Here is a 23,326-nt window from a genome sequence, read left to right on the forward strand (position 1 = left end):
TTTTTGGTTTCTGTAAAATGCAAAGTTACAAAAGTTACAAACATTGCGGACTTACGTCTGGACCAATCAACATGGATTTACGTTTCTTTTCTGCCGTTCAGTTTGAATATTCCTGAAGAGCGGCGTTTTAAGAATTATGATCATTCCCGGGTGACGCAGTGTCCGATGAAACTTAAACCACAAGATGTTTGTGACATACCGGTTTAAACGACACCTCAAACCAGTTCGTAGCTTGTGTCATTTTTGTGTTCCAGATACTTTAAGCCCTGTTGTACATTTTTTGGCGTTCGATGAATTAGACCGTGTCTGTGACTTGGGTCAAATTTGGTCCGTCTTTTCACTCATTTCTGCTCCCTATGTGGATCGATTAGGATGAAAGTTGAACCACGAGAGGTTTGTACCGGTTCTAACAAGACTTAACCGTGTGATAAGCTTCTGCTGTTCTTCTGTTTCAAATAGTTTTAGCTTTGAAAATTCAGAGAATATTTCCTAATCAATAACAAGGGGTCCTGCGGGCTTGACCCCTACTACTACTACTACTAATAATAATAATAATAATAATAATAATAATAATAATAATAATAATAATAATAAAACAGGAAATTGGAATTTAATGGAAATATGTCACTATGTCTCTTATTTCTAAATAAAAGATGAAAAACACAAGATGGACCTAAGCATGTGCCTCACCTCCAGGGGCGTGGTCTCCTCCGTGCCCGTGGTGTCGGCCCTGCGTCCGAGCCTCCAGTGGTTGAGGATCCACTTGAGCTTCATGTAGAAGATGGCCGTGTTGTGTCTGAAGAGGAAGAGCTCCTGCTGCAGCGCCGCCCTCTCCTGGCTCCAGGGGCCATCGTGGCCCTGCAGACCCCGCAGCTCCAGACCCCCGCGCCGCACCTCCTGGCCCGCGTGCTGCTGCTGCTGCTGCAGCTGCAGCTGCTGCAGCTGCTGCTCCTCCTCCTGACCGCCGCAGGGGACACAGGAGAACGTCGACAGATGAAGAGATTTGGGGCGATTCATTGTTCGATAGATGCCACTTGACACAGCTCTGTCATTGTGACACATTTTCTGTTTCTGTACTCTAAATGTTTCGATTAACAATCAAACTAATAATATAAGGTAATTGGTATTATTGAGTTAGTAGTAGAGTATTGGTTTCCTAACTTTGAAACAACAATCGTTTTCATGCATAGACCCCCGTTTCCAGGTAACCAAAAATATATTGGACAGATTACTACTATGTTCAAATTGGGCACAATCTTTTATTATTTGGTTGGAAATATTTTGTATGAAGTGACTTTTTGAAGTCTCTGATGCACCAACATCACCATTTTTTGTGTTCTCTTCAGAGTCCATAAAAAAAAAGAAACTTCTTTTCTCTCTTTGAGTATCAATGGATCTCAACGGAAATTCAACCGCAGACTAGATCCAACTGTAAAAAACTCCAATACAAGATGGAATGCATCGTAGCCTAAGTCAAGAATAAGTGACAGTTTAAATAAAAGGAGCCATCGGTCATCATTATCTGTGTGATGATACTGTGATACTCGTTGGGCTCGTTTCTGTTTTCTTTATTTTGCATTAGCCTAAGACGTATCATACATAATGAAGTTGAGTTCTGTACCTGGACGGGCGACCCCGAAACCTCCCGGTCGTCCGGAGTCGCTCTCAGCCTGCGCTCGTGGTCCAGACGGAGCTGAGCCTCAGAACCGGCTGTGTCCCGCAGCTGCAGCTGCCGAAACGGAAACACACAGTTATTCTCACAGTCCGCAGTCCTCCGTGATTTTTTCATTACGAACGCTGCTGTGTACAGTGTATTATTTGTCGTCCGAAGCAACAACGCACCACAAGAGCAGACGATGTGAGTTAGCAGAACTTATATTTGCTCATCAAATTTCACCGCAAAGCTAAATTTACAAAGCAAAGCTGGAAAAACTCTCGCTGCTAATGAGATCCAAGCTCCTTGTGAAAAAATAAATAAATAATGGGGAAAAAAAAAATCGAATTTACAGTGGCTTATCCTGCAAATACGCAAGCAACGATTATAATTTAATAATGCACAGTTTGGCCATGGAAGTTAATTTCCACATCTAGACACATCAAAGCCTTGTGATAGCCACACACACGGCCTAATCCCTGCTCAATGGGCAGACACTCCACTATCACCACACTCTGAACACTTCATCTTCCTAACCGTGGAGGGCAGACTCAAACTCTTGTTGCCGATTTGGGAGGGCATATAGATCACTAGAGACGGCAAAAAAAGACAAAACATCATCTTTTCTTTTTTGCTGACCGTGATTATCGGGGACAGTTTTCTACATGGAAATTGTTTGTCCATCGATTCTCCAAAAATATGCATGGAGGAAAATGAGATGATTTCAATGCAATGACACGATGCAATACCACCTTAAATATATAAAGTCCTGGTGTTCGGCAGTTCTGCAAACATCCCAAAATGCCTTTAAACCCGGAAAACCTGTGGCTCGGGTCCCGCAGAGAGTGGACCCGAGCCACAGGACGTCCCGGCCTCACCTCTCCTCTGCCCCAATGTCACATGTAAATGACAGAGCCCTTGAGCGCAGAACCGTGCTAATCCTTCCACATTCGAGCAGCTTTCACATTCATTAATTTTATCTCACAGATTACATTGCAGCAGAAAGCACGAGGGGTGCGGGGTGGGGGGGGCGGCGCTTATCCTCCCACCGGTAACAGTTACGTGCTGCATCGCTGGTGTCAGCGTCCCGTCTTACATAACGGCCTCTCTGAGAACGGGCCGACGAGCGAGGAACCGCGAGTCCCCCGCAAAGGACTCGTACGTTTCGACGCCAGCGACTTTTGATGATAGCCGCGTGGCGGTTTTCGGCGTTTGCGAGCGCCGTCACCTCGGCACTCGCCTGCTTTGACACAGGCGTCTGCGGTGAGCGTGTTTTGGCGCTCCCCTACGAAAATGAGCTTGATTTCATTTGCTGGGTCAAAACCAGACAGTCTGGGAGCATCGCAGTACACACATACTGTAATTGGATAACTCGATATGGCCGCACCCTTTGTAATTCCAGTATTTCTTCAGACTTAATGCTTCACAACCTTAATTCGATACGTATATTATCAGTAGAGCAAAGAGCTGAGTAACTTTTACTGTTCCTCAAACAGATAAGATTGCTTTTGGACTAATAACCAGCAAAGCAACCCTTTACTTCCAGGCCCAGACGGGTGATACGGCCACAAAATACCAACTGGCAAAAGGAACGAATGAGAATATGACATAAATAAATAAAGGCTGAATTATAGAAGTTGAATAATAGTGAAAGATCAGTGGCTTTGGAAGTGAAGATTTGGTGAGCAAAAAAAGACATAGAGTGAATGAAGTGAGATCGTGTTCACACTGTGAATGTGATAGTGGCTGGAGTGTCACTAGACCGAGTGGACGGAATTCAGTTCAGTTGTACGATCCTCCCCCCCTTCCGAAACCCAAACTGGACAATTGTAGAGCACAGTGGACAAAAAAAGGTCCATGAGTGTACTCTAGAGGAGAGATTAATTTGCTCTGTTGAATATCTAATGACAAATATGCATATATAAAAATACTTCTAAGAAAACCCTCTATGACAATAATGCAATTTCACCTCCTCACCTGCTATCAATCGTCCTCCAATTGTTATTATGTGCAGGAATCAATGAGGTCTTATGCGCTAAGAAAGGCCCCCCCTGTGCAGGGCTCAATCCCAGGAGGTGAGAGAGGGCGGTGGTGGAGGGAGGGGAGCACTGACCTCTGCTCTTAAAGCCAGGGGCCTGTGGTACCTAGTGAGTCCCATGGCTCCCCTGCTCTGGGCCTGGCCCCCGCCCTGGCCCTGGCTCGGGGGCTCCACGCCTCGCTCCTGTCCTAGACGCCACTCCAGCTCATTCCTCTGAACGGACTGTGAGGTGACGGCGGGTGGGGCAAGGAGAGGGGCGGGGGGTGGGAGTGGGGGGGGGGTAGGTGGGGTGGTGTCGGGGTGGGGTAACAAGAGGGTAGTTTGCAGGGGTGTGGGTCGTCGTGGAGGGGCGAGAGGGTAGTGGACAAGGGTGTGGGTTGAGAATTTGGAAAGGATGTGGGTGGGGATGGGGGTGAGAAGAGAGGGAAAAAATGGGTGACGGAGGAGTGGTGGTGGAGGGGTGGGGGAAAGAAGGGATGGGGAAGAAAAATAAAAAAAAACGAAATAAAAACCAAACTGAAAAAAATGGGTAAAGAATACAAGCAAGGTGGTGGCAGAGTGTGTGTGTGTGTGCGTGTGTGTGTGTGTGTGTGGCGTGTGTGTGTGTGTGTGTGTGTGTGCGCGCGCGCGCGCGCGCGTGGGACGTGGGGGGGACGTGGGACACTACACAGCGTGGAGGAGGACGGGAGGGGACGGACGGACTACATCACGAAGAAGAGCGCAAAGAGAAAGACCAACTTAAAGACGACGGCGTATGAGAGAGATGAGAAAAGTACGAGAATGAGGATGAACAAAACCGTGGGCTGAAACATCTGGAGGGAAACACAACGAGGAGCAAAGAGAGGGAACGGGGGGAGGGGGGCGGGGGGAGGGGGGGAGAATGCAAAACACTGGTTATGAAGCGCATGCAATGACGGATACACGAGTCCAAACCAGAGAGGCAACCCAAACTGCAAACGGCACGAGCACGAGCGCTCCGCTGGGTGTGTGGCGGACGCAGGACTCTGCCCTGGTTTCAGTTTTATGTGTGAATTTTTAAAAACGCCGTGACGCAGACGCGGCTGCGGCTGCCTTTGCTGCAGCTAGAGACGCTGTTACCGCCGCGTGGCTCCGTTTGATTTGTTTTTGACAAAGCCGACTTTTTATAACGTGTCCTAAATACCCGGTGACGACAACTCTCTGAATTGCGTTTGGCCCCGACGGCCCGGTCGCGTCCTGCCGAACCCGGCGGCACCACCGGGCAGAACATCAAAGAGCGATGAAAAATGTTAAATATTGGTTATTCTCGAGGTGAAAAAGGGCTCCACGTCTACGGTTTGAACAAAAGCACGATGCAAGATGGGTTTTCTCAAAGTGAGACTTTTTTTTTTTTTTTTTTTTTTTCGAAGCACTGCCTTTTCCTCCACCCTCGGTTATTTTCTCATTAAAAAGACATCCAAGAGGTTCTCTGCCAAAGCATGCAGCAAGAAGATAATTAACAGTATGTCGACTCATACTGTGCAGCAAGTTGAGTGAAACGAGGACAGGAAGAAGGACGGCAGCCGGTGAGGTTCTTCCATTTGGCGAATCGTGAAAAGTTGCGTAACTCTGTGGCTGCTCCCCTTTTATCAAGCCGAGGTCATTCAAGATCGCGCACACCGTTGCATGGTTCGTCTCCCTGGAAACGCCGTGGAGTAACCATTTCTCTGTATGTGTGTGTGTGTGTGTGTGTGCGTGCGTGTGTGAGCATGAGGGTGATACGCTGGACAAACAAAAGCTACACCACTTGCAAAATGTCATCGTGAATCATAGTGTGGGGCAGAAGCACTAAGTGGGGAAGTGTAGGCCACCGTCTCACCAGGACGCGAAGCGCTTCAGGTCGAGCCAAATGGAAGAAGCTGCCGCAAACCGCCGGTGTACTCACTCCACCTCCTCCAGACGCCCCGCCAAGCCCCCCTCCCATGGCGCGAGCTGGCTTGAAGCAGAGCGGCGGCAGGTCGCAGGGTGCAGTGAGGACGGCGGGGGGCAGGCGGGGCGTGCATGGGGATGCTGATGCGGAGGCGGCAGCGGCAGGAAGCGATGGCGGTGGTGGTCGTGGTGGCGGTGGTCGTGGCGGTGGTGGTGGTGGGTCGGAGGGGGCGGCGCTGTGGCTGAACTAGGCGGGTAATGGTTGGGCGGGGCATGGGGGGACGGGTGGGGGTGGGGGGGACGGGGGGGATCTTCTGCGTTTCCCAGGGCTGGCGCTGGAGGTTGGGGATCTACTGGATCTCGCACCAGCTTTGCCTGATTGGCTTCACGAGTTCATTTTAGCCTAGATTCTACGTGAGATGCACCTCGATACAGCAGGTCTCACTTAGAATAGTATGCACAGGTTTGCCAGGCTTAAGCCGCACTGCTCTACGCTGCCAATTCCATTAATTAGACCTGTGTATTTGCATGCTCTGGTGAGTGAGGATCACATTTAGTGGCTTTAAAAGGGTCTACTAATGACTGCACACTCGAATGCTTTTAAATCCAACCTTATGAATTCTAAAATTTATAGTTATACTCATGGGGTTTCTAATGGGGATAAATGCCTAATGTCTTCACATGTCTTAATATGTACCAATTTTAGCCCACTGGTTTAACGTTTAAAAATGCAGACCATCTGGTATGAACATTTATGAGAAAGGCTACAATATTGACTTGCTCACATGGCTATCTGCCATATTGGCTGGCAGTCCTTCTACCATAGTGATTATTTATTTATTGCAAAAGAACAAAGCAGGCACACAAAGGTGATGTCCAGATGTTGCGGTGGTGTAAGCGAATGAACATTATGGCGCCCGGACCCGAGGTCACAGGAAGTACATCCATGGAGCTTACCTGGAAGTCTGTGGCCAGGTCCCGACCCAGGGTGCCGATGGGTGAGTCGCGGGAAATGGAGGTCACTGTGGACAGGAAGCTGCTGGACTCTGTGAGGTTGGGCATGGGGGACAGGTCGTCCGTCCTGTCCCTCATCCCGTCCCCCAGGTGGTCCACCCGCTCCATGAAGATGTGCAGCTCGGTGCGGAAGGCCTTCATACGCGTGTTGATGGTGTCGAGCACCTGCGTGTCCGGCTTGGACCCGGGCGGCGCCGGCCCCTCCGGGCTGTCTCCCGTCGTCACCAGGAGCTTGCCCTCAAAGACCAGACTGTCTGTGTCTGTGATCAGGCGGTCCACCGTCTTCCCCAGCCTTTCTGCCTCCCGTTTCACATTAGTTAGCGACTCGCGATCTTCCCTCCTCCGGTTGGCGAGTTCTGTAGCGCTGAGCTCGCCGCCCTCGGAGGGCTTAATGCTTCCGAACCCTGAGGTCGTTGCCGTCTTTTCAAACAGGTCCTCCGAGTCGCTCTCGCCCCCGACAGGTCCCTCTCTCTTGGGGTGGAGAAGGAGGAGTCGCCCCGCCTCGTCTTCCTCGGAGGCTTCCCGCCGACCGGCGTCGCTCTCGGCGTCGCTGTCACGGGGGCTGCCGGTGCGCAGGCCCAGGTGAGCGGCCAGGTCGCAGCGCTGGACGTTGGACATGAGCACGCGGTTCTCATATTGCAGCTTCATGACCTTGCCGCTCAGCTCGTTGATCTGCATCCTGGCGGCCTTCAGCTCCTCAATCGTCACCCCGCCGCCGGAGCCGTTGCCACCCCCGTTCCCGGGTTTGAACAACCCCACCTCGCTACTCTCCTCCCCGGCAGCCGCAGAGCTGCTGCAGGGGCCAAACTTGAATCTGTTGAGCTCGGAGGTGAGCTGCTTGTTGTGGTCCTCGATCTCCGAGATGGAGCGCCGCAGCAGCTCCGCCTCTTCCTCCACAAACTGGAGGTGGCGCCGCAGCTCGCTGGCGGACTCCAGCGCGTCGCCGCCGTAAGGCGACGAGGGCATGCTGGAGAAGGGCTCCCGGCCGAAGCAGTCCCTCTCGTACTGGCAGCGGATGTCCTCATTTTCCGCCCGCAGGCTGCGGTTCTCCACCTCCAGCTCCACGATTTTTCTGCCCAGGATGTTCGCCTCCTCCTCGACCAGCTTGAGGCGCAGTCGCAGCTCTGCCTCCCGCGTGCTGTGGGGGCCGCCGCCGGAGCACTCTGCCAGGGGCAAGGGACTGTCCACGTCCCCGTACACCGACTTGTACTTTTGCAGCTCCTGCTCCAGTTCGTCCTTCTCCCGACCCAGCTTGGCCATCTTCTTCCTCATCAGGGTGGATTCCTCCTTGGCGAACTGAAGCTGGCACCTGAGGTCCGCACTGTCCTCCTGACAGGAGGAGAAGAGGGGGAGGGGGGAGAGGGAAGCGGATGAGGAGACAAGATTCAAACAAAAGGGGGGTTCCGACAAGAGGAGGGGTGAGAAAAATGTGCAGACGTGAGGCGAGCGAAGAGGGGAGGAGGGAAGAGCGGAGACGACGGAGCAGGAGGATTGGATGAAGGGGGCAAAAAGGTTTGGATGCGACGCGTTCCGTGATGAAGCAGGCTGAGAAGGAGAAAAACGAAGCGGGACAGATATGTAGAAATCTCTCACCTGACTCGAGGATTTCTTTTCTTTAAACGTTTCCCTGCTTCCCCTCCGTCTTAATGCAGTCTGTGAAAGAGCGCAGAGCAGAGAGTTACAGCGTGTACGCCAAGAAAAACAACAACTCGATTTTCAGCTATGAATGATGGGAGCTCCTGTTTGTTCGTGGTGTCAGAGAACATTACAAGTTGAGCGAAATAAACTGCGTTGTGGATTGTAATCCATGCCGCTTAAAGACGTTTATAGACACTGACACTCATATAGACATATGCAATCACCAATGATGACAGCACAAATTCATTTACAAACTCCTATTTGTGCCGGCTCCCAAGATGGAAACCTGCCGACGTACAGTTTGACACTGAACCCAGAGGGAGATCCGTGTGGGGGTCTTACATAAGCTCCCACTGTCGGATCAAAGCTTATGCTAATAAGGAAGCTTTCTGCGCAGATTGCGGGTCACGTGATGTAATTACAAACCGGCTTCCGGTACATGTGGTCACCCTAATAGCCTATATCAAAGGCTTACATCTGGCCGCGATGTAAATCCTCATGCAAGGCCGGCGAAAGATTCCCGGGGGCACAAATTCTATTGGATGTTGTCAAAACCCGTCAGGTGTGATGACGGTTTGTTCGGTTTCAATTTATGGCAGGAGAAAAACAATACGTTGAAATCACTGGGACCGATCTCGGTGCGACAGATGTATCATCCCTGCTCGGATTCGGCGATATACACACACACACACACACAGGTTCCGCGGCCCCTCCTGGGAAGCATCTGCCTGTCCGGTTGGGAAATGTGTCCCGTAGCTGACGCGGGGCGGCGCGCACACAAAGCCCGGATCACACGTGGTCTCTTGCACGATAGCTCAGAGCTTTATAACGACTAATAAAATAATTCGTTTTCAGCAAATCCATCCCCATCCCCGCCGCGCATTGGGGAATAGTTATAGAAGACGCAAGCAAGATGGTGACATGCTTGAAAGAGGAGGCCGAAGAGCAGAAAGCGAAGGGGGAATTTAGTTAGAGAAAGATATAGAGAGAGAGAGAGAGAGAGGGAGGGAGGGAGGGAGGGGGGGTAGAGAGAGAGAGAAAGAGAGAGAGAGAGAAAAAGAAAGAGAGAGAGAGAGAGAGAGAGAGGGATGTGGGAGAAAATCCCTCCACTGTTGATGCAGACTGTCGGGCGATCAAGTGTAAGTATTTCGTGCAGGAACAGATTGCGGCCCCGGCATTAATTACAGGTTCTGATGAACAGCAAAGCTCAGGGCGAGCGAACAACCTGCTGATACTTCATATGTCCACGGCACCATCACATTCCTTTGCGCTTATACTGCACTTTGGAGTACAGAAAAAAACAAAAACGCAATTGGCCAGCGGGCGATCACTATTTGGGTTCAACCATACACCGAATAAATAAAACCAACGCAAATCAGCGTCACGAGCCAACGCAACTACATTGATGCGTAATCAACATTTTTGGGGATCTATTCGCAAAACGGTCTCCCTCTGTTTTGGTTTTCCTGTTCGGGACCTCTTGCCACCGCCTAAATAGAGCGCAGGGTCAGTGTGAATCACTCGCGGCCAGACGGATGGAAACAGTGAGGGCGAGCCCGCTCTGCCCACGACGGGGAAGGACCTTGACTCACCGACTGGCGGTGGGACAAGCTTGAGGAGGGAGCGCCCTCTTAGAAACTGCACCAAAACACCAGCGCAAACACAGAGCAGACGCCCCCGTGGCCCTGCGCCGCGGCGTCGTCTGCCACGAAAAACATTCACTACTCATCGCTCTTCCATGGGGGGGGTGTCCTAAAGAGAGCTCTGAACCGTGCTCTGTTCAAGCGGAGGAGTCGACGAATTTTGCCGCCTCGTTTGGGGATTCCGTGTCTGATCCGCGACAGCGCTTGACTTCCGCGCTGGCGTATTCAAAGGGAGTTGTTGGATAACGATATGCAGATTCAAAACAGACCTTTTTCCGGAGCGGCCCAGTGGCTTGAATCAGTGAGGTCGATTCATGTTGTTGCTATCAAAGACTTGAACAAAGCAACCTGTCACACATGCTGTAGCGCGATTCACTGGATGTCTCTGCCAGTGTGTGCGTGTGTGCGCGCATGCGTTTAATCCACTCTCCTCTCTGTTTTTGGGCGACGAGGAAACTACCAGGACGATTGAGCCCAAAACCTCCCTCTTTAAATAAATGATGCACATCAAATTAAGAGCCGAGGTCGCCTCACGTTCAACTCTTTCCTTCAGGACAACAACGTCAAAGGATGCAACATCAATTTCGACGCTTGGCGGTGCGTGGAACCTCCTCTATGTCCATCGAGCCGCGTTAGAACTTACCTGAACAGAATCCCAGCTACGACTGCGGTTCACTGCATGCTACTGTCGTGGGGCCGGGTGATCATTTTATATTATAGCCTGGCAGCGGCCGATCGAATCTTCATGAATTTGGTTGACAGAAATTGTGACACACATCAATATTGTGTCAAATTCCCTCTGTTTAGATAATAAATTAATGTATTTATCAACAATGTCCTCGGTCGGTGAATTCATTTATCCTGACTGTGACTCATCAGCGCACAGGACCGGCACTTCTACGTTTCACTCTTCGGCGTACAGGGTTCGGCTCGGGGGTTGCCATGACGTCATTGACCATGAATGGAGATGGCGGGAGATTTCTTTGCTAGAAACAGCCTGTTCCACTCATTGTCTATCCCACCAGTTCTGGTGCCACGGTTGGCAAAGACCCGCGCTCTGGTGCAGGGGGATTGGAAACTCCCATGTTCGCATCAGGTCGAGAGGCAGCAGGAAGCGATGCTGCGTTCCATGGGAACTCAGAATTCTGTGGTCCGCGTGTTAACATGACGTAAAAACTCCAGAGTAGTTTGAAACGACAGTCGGCGTGTTTTAATATCTATACGAAACGGAACATTGTTCACCATCAGCGGCGCGTGCCACCATGTTTCCGTGACGTCGGGTGCGTTATCTTGATCAACTTGATCAAGTATGAGGTTGGATTTTCACGAGTTCCAACTTCAATGGAACGCAGCATTAGCTGCACACACACTAAAGGACCCACACCCTAACTTGTATGTATTTCATTATTAGAAAGCAGATAGTCCCCCCGCCAGCATGTGACTCAGGGGAGTACCCGCACTTAGTTTTTTCCACTTCTAGCACTGGTGATTCTACATTCATAGCTCAGTCCATCAAATTACAGACCATCATAGCTACTGGGCTGAACGTAATATTTCCATGTGTCATGTAGCACGGTCACGGGTGTGAGACCTTGCTGTGTGTGCGGGTGTGTGTGGGTGTAATACGGATCGTTAAACCCGTCCAGTTTGACCGTTCACTACCTTCAGAACCCTTAACTCGTCTCAACCGACACCGTCTGAATTTACATGAAAATAGCATATTATTTGTCCAAAATAAACACGTTTAGCAGATTATTGTCTCGTACATATCGAATGACACACGCCCCAAAACTACCGCCGTGTCCCCACACTCCCACTTGGCCCTCTCCCATCATCAGAGGCGACCCCTCTTCCACTCCATGTATCTGTATTAACCCAGTATCAGGAAAAACAGCAGACGTGGGGGATAATTCCCGACCCTGGTGACAGAGCTAATCTCTCTGGGGAGACGGCGACGGATTAGAGCATCTCTTGCAAAGCTCCTCGCAAACCCCAGACGGCGACAAGCGGGGATCCCCGCCCGTGGCCCCTGGAAGCCTGGCGAATGAGCGGGGGGAAAAAAAACGACGCTCGAGTCCGACGGAGCGGAATCGCTACGGACGCGGTGGAGCCGCGAGGAGGTTTTCGGGGCCCCTCCACGCACCAGTGCATCTGTTGACGCGGGACGGCGGGACTTCCCTTGTACGTTCGCGTCCGCGTGCTGACGTGACTACTGGAGTGAAAGGCCTGGGCTCTTGGATCAGCGTTTAAAGAAGAATGCAAATACATGAATATGAAAATCATCCAACTCGTACATTTTTAGGATTCTGCATACAAAAACATCATCTTGGATTGGACCAGTATTGATTGGCCATTCCCTCTGTGCTCCCACTTTATTTCCTTTCCGCAGATTTGATTCACGGTGAACTCATCTATGAGAGAAAATTGATTTATTTTATGATTAAACAAAGCACTCAAACAAACACTGACCTAATGGTCAGTGTTTGTTGGACCAATAGTATAATCCTTTCACCGAGCACTTTGGTTGTGCTCCGTGGAGATCGGATCGGGGGCTGACACGGGGGGCAGCAGCGTTTGAAAGGTCACAGGTCCGATCCCAGTGAAAACAGTCTTTAAATGTGTTTGCTGTGTTTAAAGCAACCTTTAAACCCGACGTCGAACTCCCGGCAGAAGTGAAAGGTTAAAGCTCTCCTCTGAATACCGACGATCATCCGCCTTGGAACACGCCTCGCTCCTTGTTCTTTTCCCATAATTAAATACATTTGCGGTTGTAGGTTTGCAGTTAAATTCAATAAAGGCATTTCATTGGTCCAAGCTCGGACACATTCAAATAAAGGATTCCTCTGTGTGTGTGTGTTTCTGGGCCTTTCCCGCTGGAGCAGACATTTGTTGTGGGCTAATGAGTGCACAACATGCACTATATCACAACAGTAGTGTGAACGGAACTCGATTAAAGTCCCTGTCATTGGTGCTACGCACTGGCCCTCGGGTCGTCTGCTGCCATCATGTTAAATCGACTGTTTGTCTACGTCCTGCCAGCACACACACACACACACACACACACACACACACACACACACACACATTGAAGACACTCACGGACGCACTGTTCACCGCCCCCCTACATCTCAGACACCCTTCACAGATGACAACGTGTGCGAGGCCGGAAGAACAAAAGTGTCACAATGGAGGACAGATTAGTGGTGGTGAGGGAGGGTCTACTAGGGACATTCAGAGGGAGGGCACACACACACACACACACACACTCACAGCGCCACCCCCCTCCAGGCTGGGGGTGCGCCCAGGGGGGAACCAGCAGCCTCACCAGTACGACTGTCAGCTCCCACACCAGCTGGCTGACGGACATGTGCGAGCAATGTGTGCAGATGGTGGAAAAACAGAAAAGTGTGTGTGTGTGTGTGTGTGTGTGTGTGTGTGTGTGTGTGTGTGTGTGTGTGTGTGTGTGTGTGTGTGTGTGTGTGTGTGTGTGTGTGTGTGTGTGTGTGTGCAACAGCTCAGATTGCATGGCGGTTGTCCATCAGTTGGAGGGCTGTTGGTTGGGAAAGTGCTGCATAAAGGCATTTTCCTTACCTGTGTACATATGTTCATATTAAATAGATATTAGAGAGGTGGCCTCAGCGGATATCTTTAAACGAATGCTGAACACATTTTCTATTTTTTTCATGTTAAAGAGTTTTTGGCTTGTATGCTTTTTTATTGTTATATTTATTCATTTAGCAGACGCTTTTGCCCAAAGCATGTTGCATGTTGTGAGTAATTGATTACATTCTATTAATGTTAGCCACTTTGCATGTTGGGTATGAAAGGTGCTATACATGGTGGTTATTATAATTATTATTATTATTATTATTATTACTATCATTATTTAACCTTGTGTATCAGCAGCAGCACTTTTAAATTCTTATTTTCTATTTTTCTTTATTTTTTACATTAATTCTTTCATTTGCATTATCTTAGCCCTTTCACGGTTTTAAGTGTTTTACATTTTGTGCACGATTGTCTTTTACATTTGAAACACTTGGATAAAAGCTGCCTTTTATCCATGTTGCATGTGATTTGTTAATTTTCCCTTTATAACTTTTTTAACTTGCAAACACCGCATTACAGGTACGAAAGGTGTTATATGAATCAAATGTACGATTATTCTTACTATTATTATTATTTTATTATAATTATTATTAATACATGTGCATGACATATGTAAAACAAAGCATACAAAGCAACAAGCATATTATCGTGCATGTACTGTAGGCAGCGTGCTCCATAACTGGTTACCGAACTTACTGTAATTTGGGAGGAGTGAAAAGCCACCAGTGAGCTGTGTGTTCCCACATCAAGGCAGGCGTGTGCGTGCATCCACGTCCCAGAGGAACAATTTTAGACAGTCGACTAAATACACGCCGTGCAGCAGGTACCGTGGACTTGCGACGCTGCTTTGCCTCCAAGTACAAAAAATGTAAAAATTTCTCCAGAACTCGCAGTATTGCTTGGACTGAATTTCCTTTAAAAAAATAAAATAAATCTGTTTCATATCTGTCCAGCTGGAGGAAGAGGCTGTGGCAGCAGGAGGAGAAGCAGAGGGTTGATGTCATACAGTGACATCAACGTGCGACACAAACACAAACACACACCCACGTACACACTGCTCTGTTTAAATGAACTTACAACTCAGATAGTGAAGAGAAGCACAATTCTCCTCAACAATTTGAACCATCAAGGTTTCAGCAACCCAGCCCTCATCAGGGTGTACAAAGGAAATGCCATTAAGGTATTTAGTGGAATAAATCAAGCAGGAAAATCCATATTTTCTCAAACACGATGATAAATACAGAAAAATAGCAAAAAACTTAATGCATTCTAGTGTAGTTCTTCAGGTCACATACAAAGAAAATGACGGAGAAATAAGCGTGACTCACTCGCGATTTGAGTCATACACAAACATAATCCCCCCACCCCCTTAAAAAAAAAAAACATTTCTGGGGGGTGTGAGCAGTGAAAAGACAAAATGGGAACACAGTGTTTTTTGGGATGCTTCTGCTGTCAACAGATTGGCCTATTTAGTATTTTTTTTGTTTTTTTTTCTGCTCAACGCCTGTAAACGTAGTGTGGAAATTGCAGCATCTGGCTGAGCAAATGGAATTTAGCAGAAACTGGCGTGGTGTGGCAAGAGCAGAGGCTCAGGGCGGAGGTGGAGGAGGCTCGGGGCGGAGACGGGAGGGCGTCGACGGGGCGTACACGTCGTTACGAGCAAAAAGGCAGGACGGCGAAGCTCCCTCCAGGCCGGGCTGCAGATAAACCCGCTTGCAGCAGCGGCGGAGTAAACACCACTCACCAGTGCGAGGGGATAAGTGGAAATGAAATGCTTGAAGGGAGGCAGATTATATTAGGGAGATCTGGGTGAATGGAGCGCACGATCTGAGCCCTAATCCCATTTCAATAAATGAATTAATTTGGCGAACACGCGATTGAATGGATGCATGCATAGGGACGGGCTACAAGTTGTTTCATCTTTTGATTCGATCTTCATCCTCTATTTCCAGCCATGGAAGAAATTCCGCAAAGCGGCGATACCGTCTGAGTAAACTGCATCTAGATTTTGCTCTAACTGGCCCAAAGTGGCCCCCGCACCCCAAATTGATAATGAGAATGCCACACAAAATGCAGGATGCTCAGTGTATGAGTGTGTGTGTGTGTGTGTGTGTGTGTGTGTGTGTGTGTGTGTGTGTGTGGGTATTCACAGTGCATGGGTGATAATGTGTTTGTGGGTCTACATACTGAATAAGATAAGATAACACTTCATTCATTCAAAGGGAGTAATTCAGTAATATATATTTATTATATTTACAAATATCATATGTATTTGTATTTTATTACATTCTATTCTCGTTTGTGTGTATGTTTACATACGTACATGCAATATTTGCCCTTTGCTTTAATAAACCTATGTGTTTTAATACACGTTGGTATATTAACGGTATACAACTGCTATATTATTAATATTCTCCGAGCACACGTCGGCCGCTAAGACGGGATGCAGCACTGAGGTCACTTCAATGTCAGCGGACGTGAGCTCGTCGTAAACAGACGGCGGCGCGCCGCTCTCCTGAGCCTCCGCGTTATTACATCAATATCCGTCCGGGGAGCAAACACACCGAGGAAACGAAAAAGAAAAACGAGGCCATTGACCACGATGGGGCCAAAGCTTAGGTTCAGAGCCAGGGTTCAGATACATGCATGCATTAAATGTTATGTAATGTGGACTGAGTGCTCATGAGAACATAGCGATAAAAAGATACGCACGTGTGTGTATATGGAGCTAGATTTGGATAAAAACGACGTGGGCCCGCTCTCTGCCCTGTGTTGTGGCTCGTCGCTGCCTCGCAATAATCTGTGCACTCTGCCATCGGGTTGCTGGCAACGAGGGCCCTAGGTGCATTAAATGAGGTGTCAGTGGTTGTTGCTTGTGTAGCACTGGGTTATTATGGGCTTCCCACCAGAGACTCCGAAACACGTGGCGCATATAGATCCTGTAGTTTGCCAGAAAAAACATTCAGTCTCTAGGAATTACCACCCGTACCGTAACAGGGAGCAGCGATGACGCACTACATGATATATGAGGCTCTGTATCACCCATCCACCGACACACACAATACGCGTGTGTGTGTGTGGTGTGCATCCCAGGGTCACTCGCATAATACGATTCCTCTTCAGTAAGCGGCTTGCGGTGCGCGATCCAGCATGCCCTAAAGAACAGCAGCGATACGACTCGGTGTGCCATTTCACACTTTCCCACCCGGTGCACGGGGCCCGGCCGGTGCACGGGTTCCGCCGGGTTTTCAGATCAGTGCCACACACAGAGGGCTTCAGCGGATTGTGCGGCGGACTGAGGAGGGATGTAAAGGGGACAGGTCCACAAACAACACAACAAATGTTTTTGGATTTCCATTATAACAGAATGAGAACTGAGCCGGCTAGAAAGCAGAAATGTGACGGCTGCTGTGTGCCACGCTATCTTCTCTCGTTCAACCTCCTGATGCGTTATCTTGTTCCCGTCGTGTCGTGCCAGGATTGTGTGAATGTGTGCGTGTGTGTACTGTGTCTGCATGACAATGATGAACGTGCTTGTAAAGAGTTCCTGAATGCCTCTGCAGGTCCCACACTAAAGGAAGGAGAGAGGGTTTGTGTGTGGAAGAGATGGACAGATAGAACGATAGATAGATAGACAGACAGATAGACAGAATGACAGACAGACAGACAGACAGACAGAGATAGATAGATAGATAGATAGATAGATAGATAGATAGATAGATAGATAGATAGATAGATAGATAGATAGATAGATAGATAGATAGATAGATAGATAGATAGATAGATAGATAGACCAGACAGACAGACAGACAGACAGACAGAGACAGATAGACAGATAGACAGAGCAGAGTGGGGTGCCGCTGTCGACCATGAACCAATAATTCACTTTGAAGATGTATAGATCAGTATTAAGCATTGCCACCGGCGTTTTGTCGTCCATCCAGCGCTCATCTGTTATTGATGACTGTTTCAGGGGCTGGTTTCTGTTGTTTGCAAGCATTGATATTTTGATCTTCAGGAGGTAAAGATTTTGTTTATGTGGCAAGATAACAAACAATGCACTCTTCATAAAGTATCACAAACAGCATGAGCAGCATTCTTTCCAAAAGAACAGCCAGGACTTATTTTTTATCCATCCGGCATCCAGTTTATATGTGACTTTCCCAGTGTTGTGATGAGTATCTGATACCGTGTGCGCGCACACACACACACACACACACACATAAAGTATATGCAGAATTATCTATTATAACTATGTAAACTGCCATCTTCGGGAGAGAGGGTGTTTGTGTGTGTGGAAGAGATAGATAGACGGACAGACGGACGGACGGACGGATGGACGGACAGACAGACAGAGAGAGAGAGAGAGAGAGATAGATAGATAGATAGATGTGAATTTCCGAGTGTTATGGTAAGAATTTGATACTGCACACACACACACACACACACACACACACACACACACACACACACACACACACACACACACACACACACAGTTTATGCAGAATTATCTATTATAACTATGTAAAACTACCATTTTCAGTCTGAATCTAAATATGTCAAAATTAAATAGTGAGAACTGTGTTTGATTAAAGATAATGTTTCATGTATGAAACGTAACGCAGACTGACCAACGAATGCGATAAACGATTTGACTCTTTTGTTTCTCGACAACTATTTTCATCTACGTCCTAATCTCGTTGTTGGCCTCCAGCCAAAAACCACACCAACTGTAACTTCTGTGAACAGAAGCAACGCCGGGAGAGAAAAGAACAAAAACAGCCAGCTTAATTGTCTGAGTAATTAATGACCCGCAGTCCAGAAGGGCTGTCCGTCACTCGGCGCCATGGTGACGGACAGAGGGAGACGGAGAAATCGAAGAACTGGGGCCATGAATGGAAGCACTAAACGGAGGAGAGCGAGGCTTTCTTCACAAGGGCAGCGTTGCACGATTGCAAGCGTGACAGAACGGAATAAAAGTTTGGAGGCCACGACAACATGGGACGCGTATGTCCCCGAGTTTGTTTTCATTCTCGCTCCCGTCATCCTTTCTTCCGTAGATGCCAATCAGAAGATGGATTCGGGGCTGTCTCGGTTGAATCTGGAAGGAATCTCTATTCACACTCCAGGGAGAAAAAAAAACACCCCGTGTGAGTCAGGTGTACGATGTGTTCCTGTCAAGTGGAAAAAAAAGGGGGGGCCGGGGAGCAGCGCTCGGGATAAAGCTGCTGTGAAGAGGGAGGACAGACGAGAGAAAAACTGATAAGGACAGAAGTGGCATCTTACTCGCACGACCCTGAGAGAGAGGGGGGGGGGGGAGAGAGAGAAAGATGGGGGAGAGAGGGGGGGGGAGCTGCCGCTGGTGGTGCGCTCTCCTTGGGAGGGAGGTCATGGCCGCTACGCGCACGGGGAAAGTGATGAGTGATGTCACTGCTAGAAATGGGACATGAAGGGACAGACAGGCTGAAATCGGGCAAACTCACTGAGCAATTTCCTACCCCCACCCGCCCCCCCGCCCCCACCCCCAAAAGGCCCGAAAAGTGTCTGATATACTGTGACAGAGCAATACCGGGGTGCCAGTCTCAGTGAGCAGTGCACTTGTGAAGTATAAAAAATGGATTTTCAACATACTTTGCTTTTAGTTTGTCAAGTTGACGGGACTTCATGTATTACCAAATGGGTCATGGGACCAACCAAGACAAGAGTTGCAGTATTTGTCAGGTTTATGAAAAGCAAATGTGTCCATGTGTCTGTGGGGAGGGAAGGGGGTGCATGCAGAAGGAGGTTAAACATATTTTCATTAAAAGGTTGCAAGTTCAAAAACCTGTAACCGGTGGTGACATTTTCAACGGGTGGCTCCGCTTCCCTGGAGACCGGGGACGGTGGTTAAAAGTGGGGCGGCTCCCGGGGGGGGGGGGGGCTGGCTATCAGCGTGCGCGCAATGAGCCGCGGTGGGACCGGGGTTCCCAGCAAAAAATAAAAATAAAAATCCATCTAAACACCTTTATGTGCACGAGAGGCCTTCACAAAGCCCCTGCACTCCCAGACCCGTCCAGCGTGTGCAAGGGGCGTGGCGCGTCACTCTAGTGCTCCGAGACTTCTTGAAAGCCTTCGCCCTGCTCCTATTGACGCTTCTACCTCGAGGAGGAAACCTATAAAAGGCGGCGTGTCGGAAGCCTGGTTTTTAGTTTCAGGAGCTGTTTGTGGATCTACTTAAATGTCTATAAATGACACTGCGGTGCAAACAGCCGGCGAGCAGGAGGGGGGGGGGGGGGGGGGCGGGGAGTTTGGTTGACACGCCATCCACCTCCAAAAAGTCCTCCCATCATTCCGGGATGGCAGGACTGGCCTGGCGCCAGCAGAGGGAAGGTCGGGGCGGCGGGTCACCCTGAGGTCCTCGTGACGTGGCAAAAAGGAAGGGAGGACGAGAAAGGGAGTTGAAACCTGGGCCTGCATCGCCCCTGTTCCTGCCAGGAGCAGACATCTGAGGCGATGGAAAGCTGAGGAATCACAAAGCTAGAAAAAGAGACGGGCCATCTACCGTGATGTTCCTGCCGGAGCCAATATCCGAGGCCGAGGCATGTGCGGAATAAGGATGACTCGGGTCATTTTGTGTTTAGCCTTTGTGCAACCACTGTATCCCAGTGTGGCCACAGTGAACTGTTTGTTTTCAAAGAGACCCGACTGATGCCAGGATCAGACTACACTATATTTTTGTCTTCCACGATGGTCATGATGTCAGATTTGGTGATCATAGGGCCATAAATTCTTGCCGTGTCCCGTCTGATAGGTCGTCAGGGCGGAGGATCAACAAATCGTCAACGCATTGTGACACGCTAGACTTTTTCGTCGGGGTGTGGTGGGGTGTCCCGACGCTCCTTTGTCGTTCCCGACGTTCAAATTCAGCTGGACATTTGTCGGCCCATTTGTGCAGTCTGATCCCGGCATAAGGGAGCACGAAGATGAACGCGACGACTACAAAGAAAAGGGAAAAAAAACAATTAAAATGTCAGTGTCACTTGGGTTCTTCTGTTCATGTCCACTTTACCTCAGATGTGACTTTAAGGTTTTACTACTTACCTATAAAATACAACACGGCCGAGCACTTTCCAATCTGACTGATTGAGTGGTACCTAATGTGCCATCTGGAGCCTTACGCTCACGGCATGCTGGCTTTTTAGAGACTCCCGAGAGTTAAAAAGAAGTCTGCAGGCTCCAGAGCATTCTCACTCTGGGGCCCCAGTGCTCTGGAACGCCCTACCTGCGGAAATCATTGCTGCTACTTATACAGAAATGTTTAAATCAAGATTTAAGACTCATTTTTACAGCCTTGCATTTGGTTAACTGCACCAGTCCTGTTAACTTGCATCTCACCCTGCCTTCACCCCTTAGCACTGGTGCATGACGTCTGGATTTTAACCCACCGTGAGGGGGGCGGTCAGGCTGCTGTGAGCTACCCGGATCGGACCTGATGAGGACCACTTCCCTGGAGGTATCTACCTGTGGCGCTCTGCACCGGCAAATAGACTCTCATACCGTCTGGCTCTGACATTGCAAGGATAGAAATAGAATATCCTATGATTTGTCATATTACATTTTTCTTGTCGTTGCCCACTTGGCATCCACTGCAGCCTGGTCATCCTGGAAGGGGGATTCATCTCCTCTGGTCCCTTCTCGAAGTTTCTTCCCTTTTTCTCCCCCAAACGGTTTTCTGGAAGTTTTTCCTTGCCCGGATGCGGGTTCAGACTCGGGGACGCCGTTGATTTCTCTGTGAAATGTGGGTTTGTGAAGCCCTCTGAGATTGGATTGTGATTAAGGGCTGTATAAAAAGAAAACTTGACGCGACTTGTTCATTGTTTTTTTTCTCCTCGTTAGTTGATGGTTCTTCATTCTCAAGAGCTCAGACAACAGAATGACAATGCTGCAGGATCATCGCTGATTTCCGTGCTTAAGTAAGTAACGCTATCAGTTCATCTCGCCGAGTCCTTTCTGCACAGCATCCATTCATTTTTGTAAACAGCTTCCACCAAAACGGCGACCACACTTTAATTAAGCCCTTATCAGCGGCTAATTATCCTTCAGGCCATGATTACCATCTAGTTGGGGATGGTTGCCACTTAGAATACCATCTAGAGTTTTCATAATTGGCATGAGTCATGCTGTTTTTAACAAAAGGTCTAAGTGTTTAGTCTAAATTAGTCTTCAGCGTGTCTGTGGAGAAAGAAGCCCGTAACATAAATTATTATCCTGAATTGCATTAGCACCAAACTTCTCTCTAACCCCCGTCTGTCCCTCTGCAGGGGTGGCCCTGGATCGTCTCCTCTGGGTTCCAGCCATGTCTCTTCTGCTCGCTAATGGGTGCCAGAACAATAGAAGCTTATCTGTCGGCGGGGACTTAGGGGGTGGGAACGGGGGTCCGGGGGTGTCCAGTTGGCTGATAATGAGGTCTACCTCCCCCTCGGTTTGTCCCCCCTCGTGTGTCAAAGGGTTCACAATGGCTCGGTAATGGGAGGGAGGGGCATCCCCCCATCGTCGTGTCAAGTGAGTGGTGGGCGTGGAGTCAGCGGAGAGGGACACAACTTGACAGGTAGAGACTGAGAGAGAAATATTGTGCAATTACCAAAGCCCGGTGGACCACCTACCCGCCGCGGCGGTACGTTAAAAAGATAACAAAGCAGCACTCAGAGCTCAGGTGCCGGGAGAAGCTCCCAGTGATCTAGAGGGTCGTTCCCTGAACTCATTAGCATCTGACCTGCTAAATGACGGTTGACTTCCGAGTTATTTGGAGCAGGGAGCCGTATGGGGAAGGATTGACAAATGGATGGGATTTCTCTAACCACTACAGATCCGGTGTTTTCACCGAACGTGTGGTAAAGGCCAATTGACAACTTGTGCCCCCGACACGCGGTGACAGGGGCACAAACTGCATCGGTACTGCCATCTGCGACCCATTTGTAATCCCGTGGTAATCCAATGAGATATCGCCCTTGATAAAAAAAATAAATATAAAAAAAAAAAGCCAAAGCAATACAATTCAATTAACTTAAAAGCGCGAAGAAGAAATAAGATTTGTATGCACTCAAAATTCTTTGGCCTAAAAAGCTAGGTCAACACTAGTCTTAGTGTAGCACAGACGATAAACCCACAAAAGACAGGAAAATAAAATAAAAGCAAGCATTTTTTATTCTCATTTATAGTGTAACCCCATGAAATAAACCAGAAAAGGGGGCATGCATGTCCTGTATGGAGGGGGTATGATGCGGTGACATGAGCAGACAAGCCTTTCCTTGGAGCATGGTGGAGTCGCCGGGGCTCCCGTTCTTGATCACTCAAGTCACTACTACGTCGCATCTTCTTGCATCCAACAAACAGAGAAGCAGGAAGTGTCGCTACGCTCACAAGGGAGTGTCAGCCTCCCTTCTGCCGCAATTTTCCCACATTTTCTCTTTCTCTAATAAAAAACAACTGGGATTCTGACCATGAATCTTTTCAGGACCAAAAACAGGGCCGCTTCAAGATGATCCAGGACCCCTGAATGTGGGTCTTATAGGCATGGTAAAGCAGGACTCGGTATCGGCGTATTCCCAAGGAGCGCGGTAAAAGCCAATTCATAACAATAGGAGGTAAATTGAGGTGCCTGAAAGTGCTTGTAAAAAAAAACAAAAAAAACCCTTAACTGCAATTTGGGTACTGTTTGCTTTACTTTGCAGTCAATTACGCACGGTTTCAAGGCTCAACATTTGAGAATCCCGTTGCTCGCTTTCATAAACGCGCCGCTCGCGATTAGGGAATAGCTATTCTTTGTTGCGGAGAATTTGACCCTCAGCAGAGCTCTTCGGC

The 23,326-nt window shown here is 48.9% G+C and overlaps 1 protein-coding gene across 1 annotated transcript in view; it reads right to left on the bottom strand.

Annotated features, from left to right (window-relative positions):
• mtcl1 (microtubule crosslinking factor 1) overlaps nt 1–23,326 on the bottom strand; it is a gene marked incomplete at both ends in the record, with an annotated part of 51,714 nt that overhangs the window by 16,612 nt on the left and 11,776 nt on the right. The window contains 4 exons of the mRNA XM_080010427.1: nt 691–957; nt 1,622–1,723; nt 6,537–7,922; nt 8,187–8,246. Coding sequence (XP_079866553.1) covers nt 691–957; nt 1,622–1,723; nt 6,537–7,922; nt 8,187–8,246 — 1,815 coding nt within the window. The remainder of the gene's footprint in view (nt 1–690; nt 958–1,621; nt 1,724–6,536; nt 7,923–8,186; nt 8,247–23,326) is intronic.

Source organism: Zeus faber (genome assembly GCF_960531495.2).
Source record: "Zeus faber genome assembly, chromosome: 12".
NCBI lineage: Eukaryota > Metazoa > Chordata > Actinopteri > Zeiformes > Zeidae > Zeus > Zeus faber.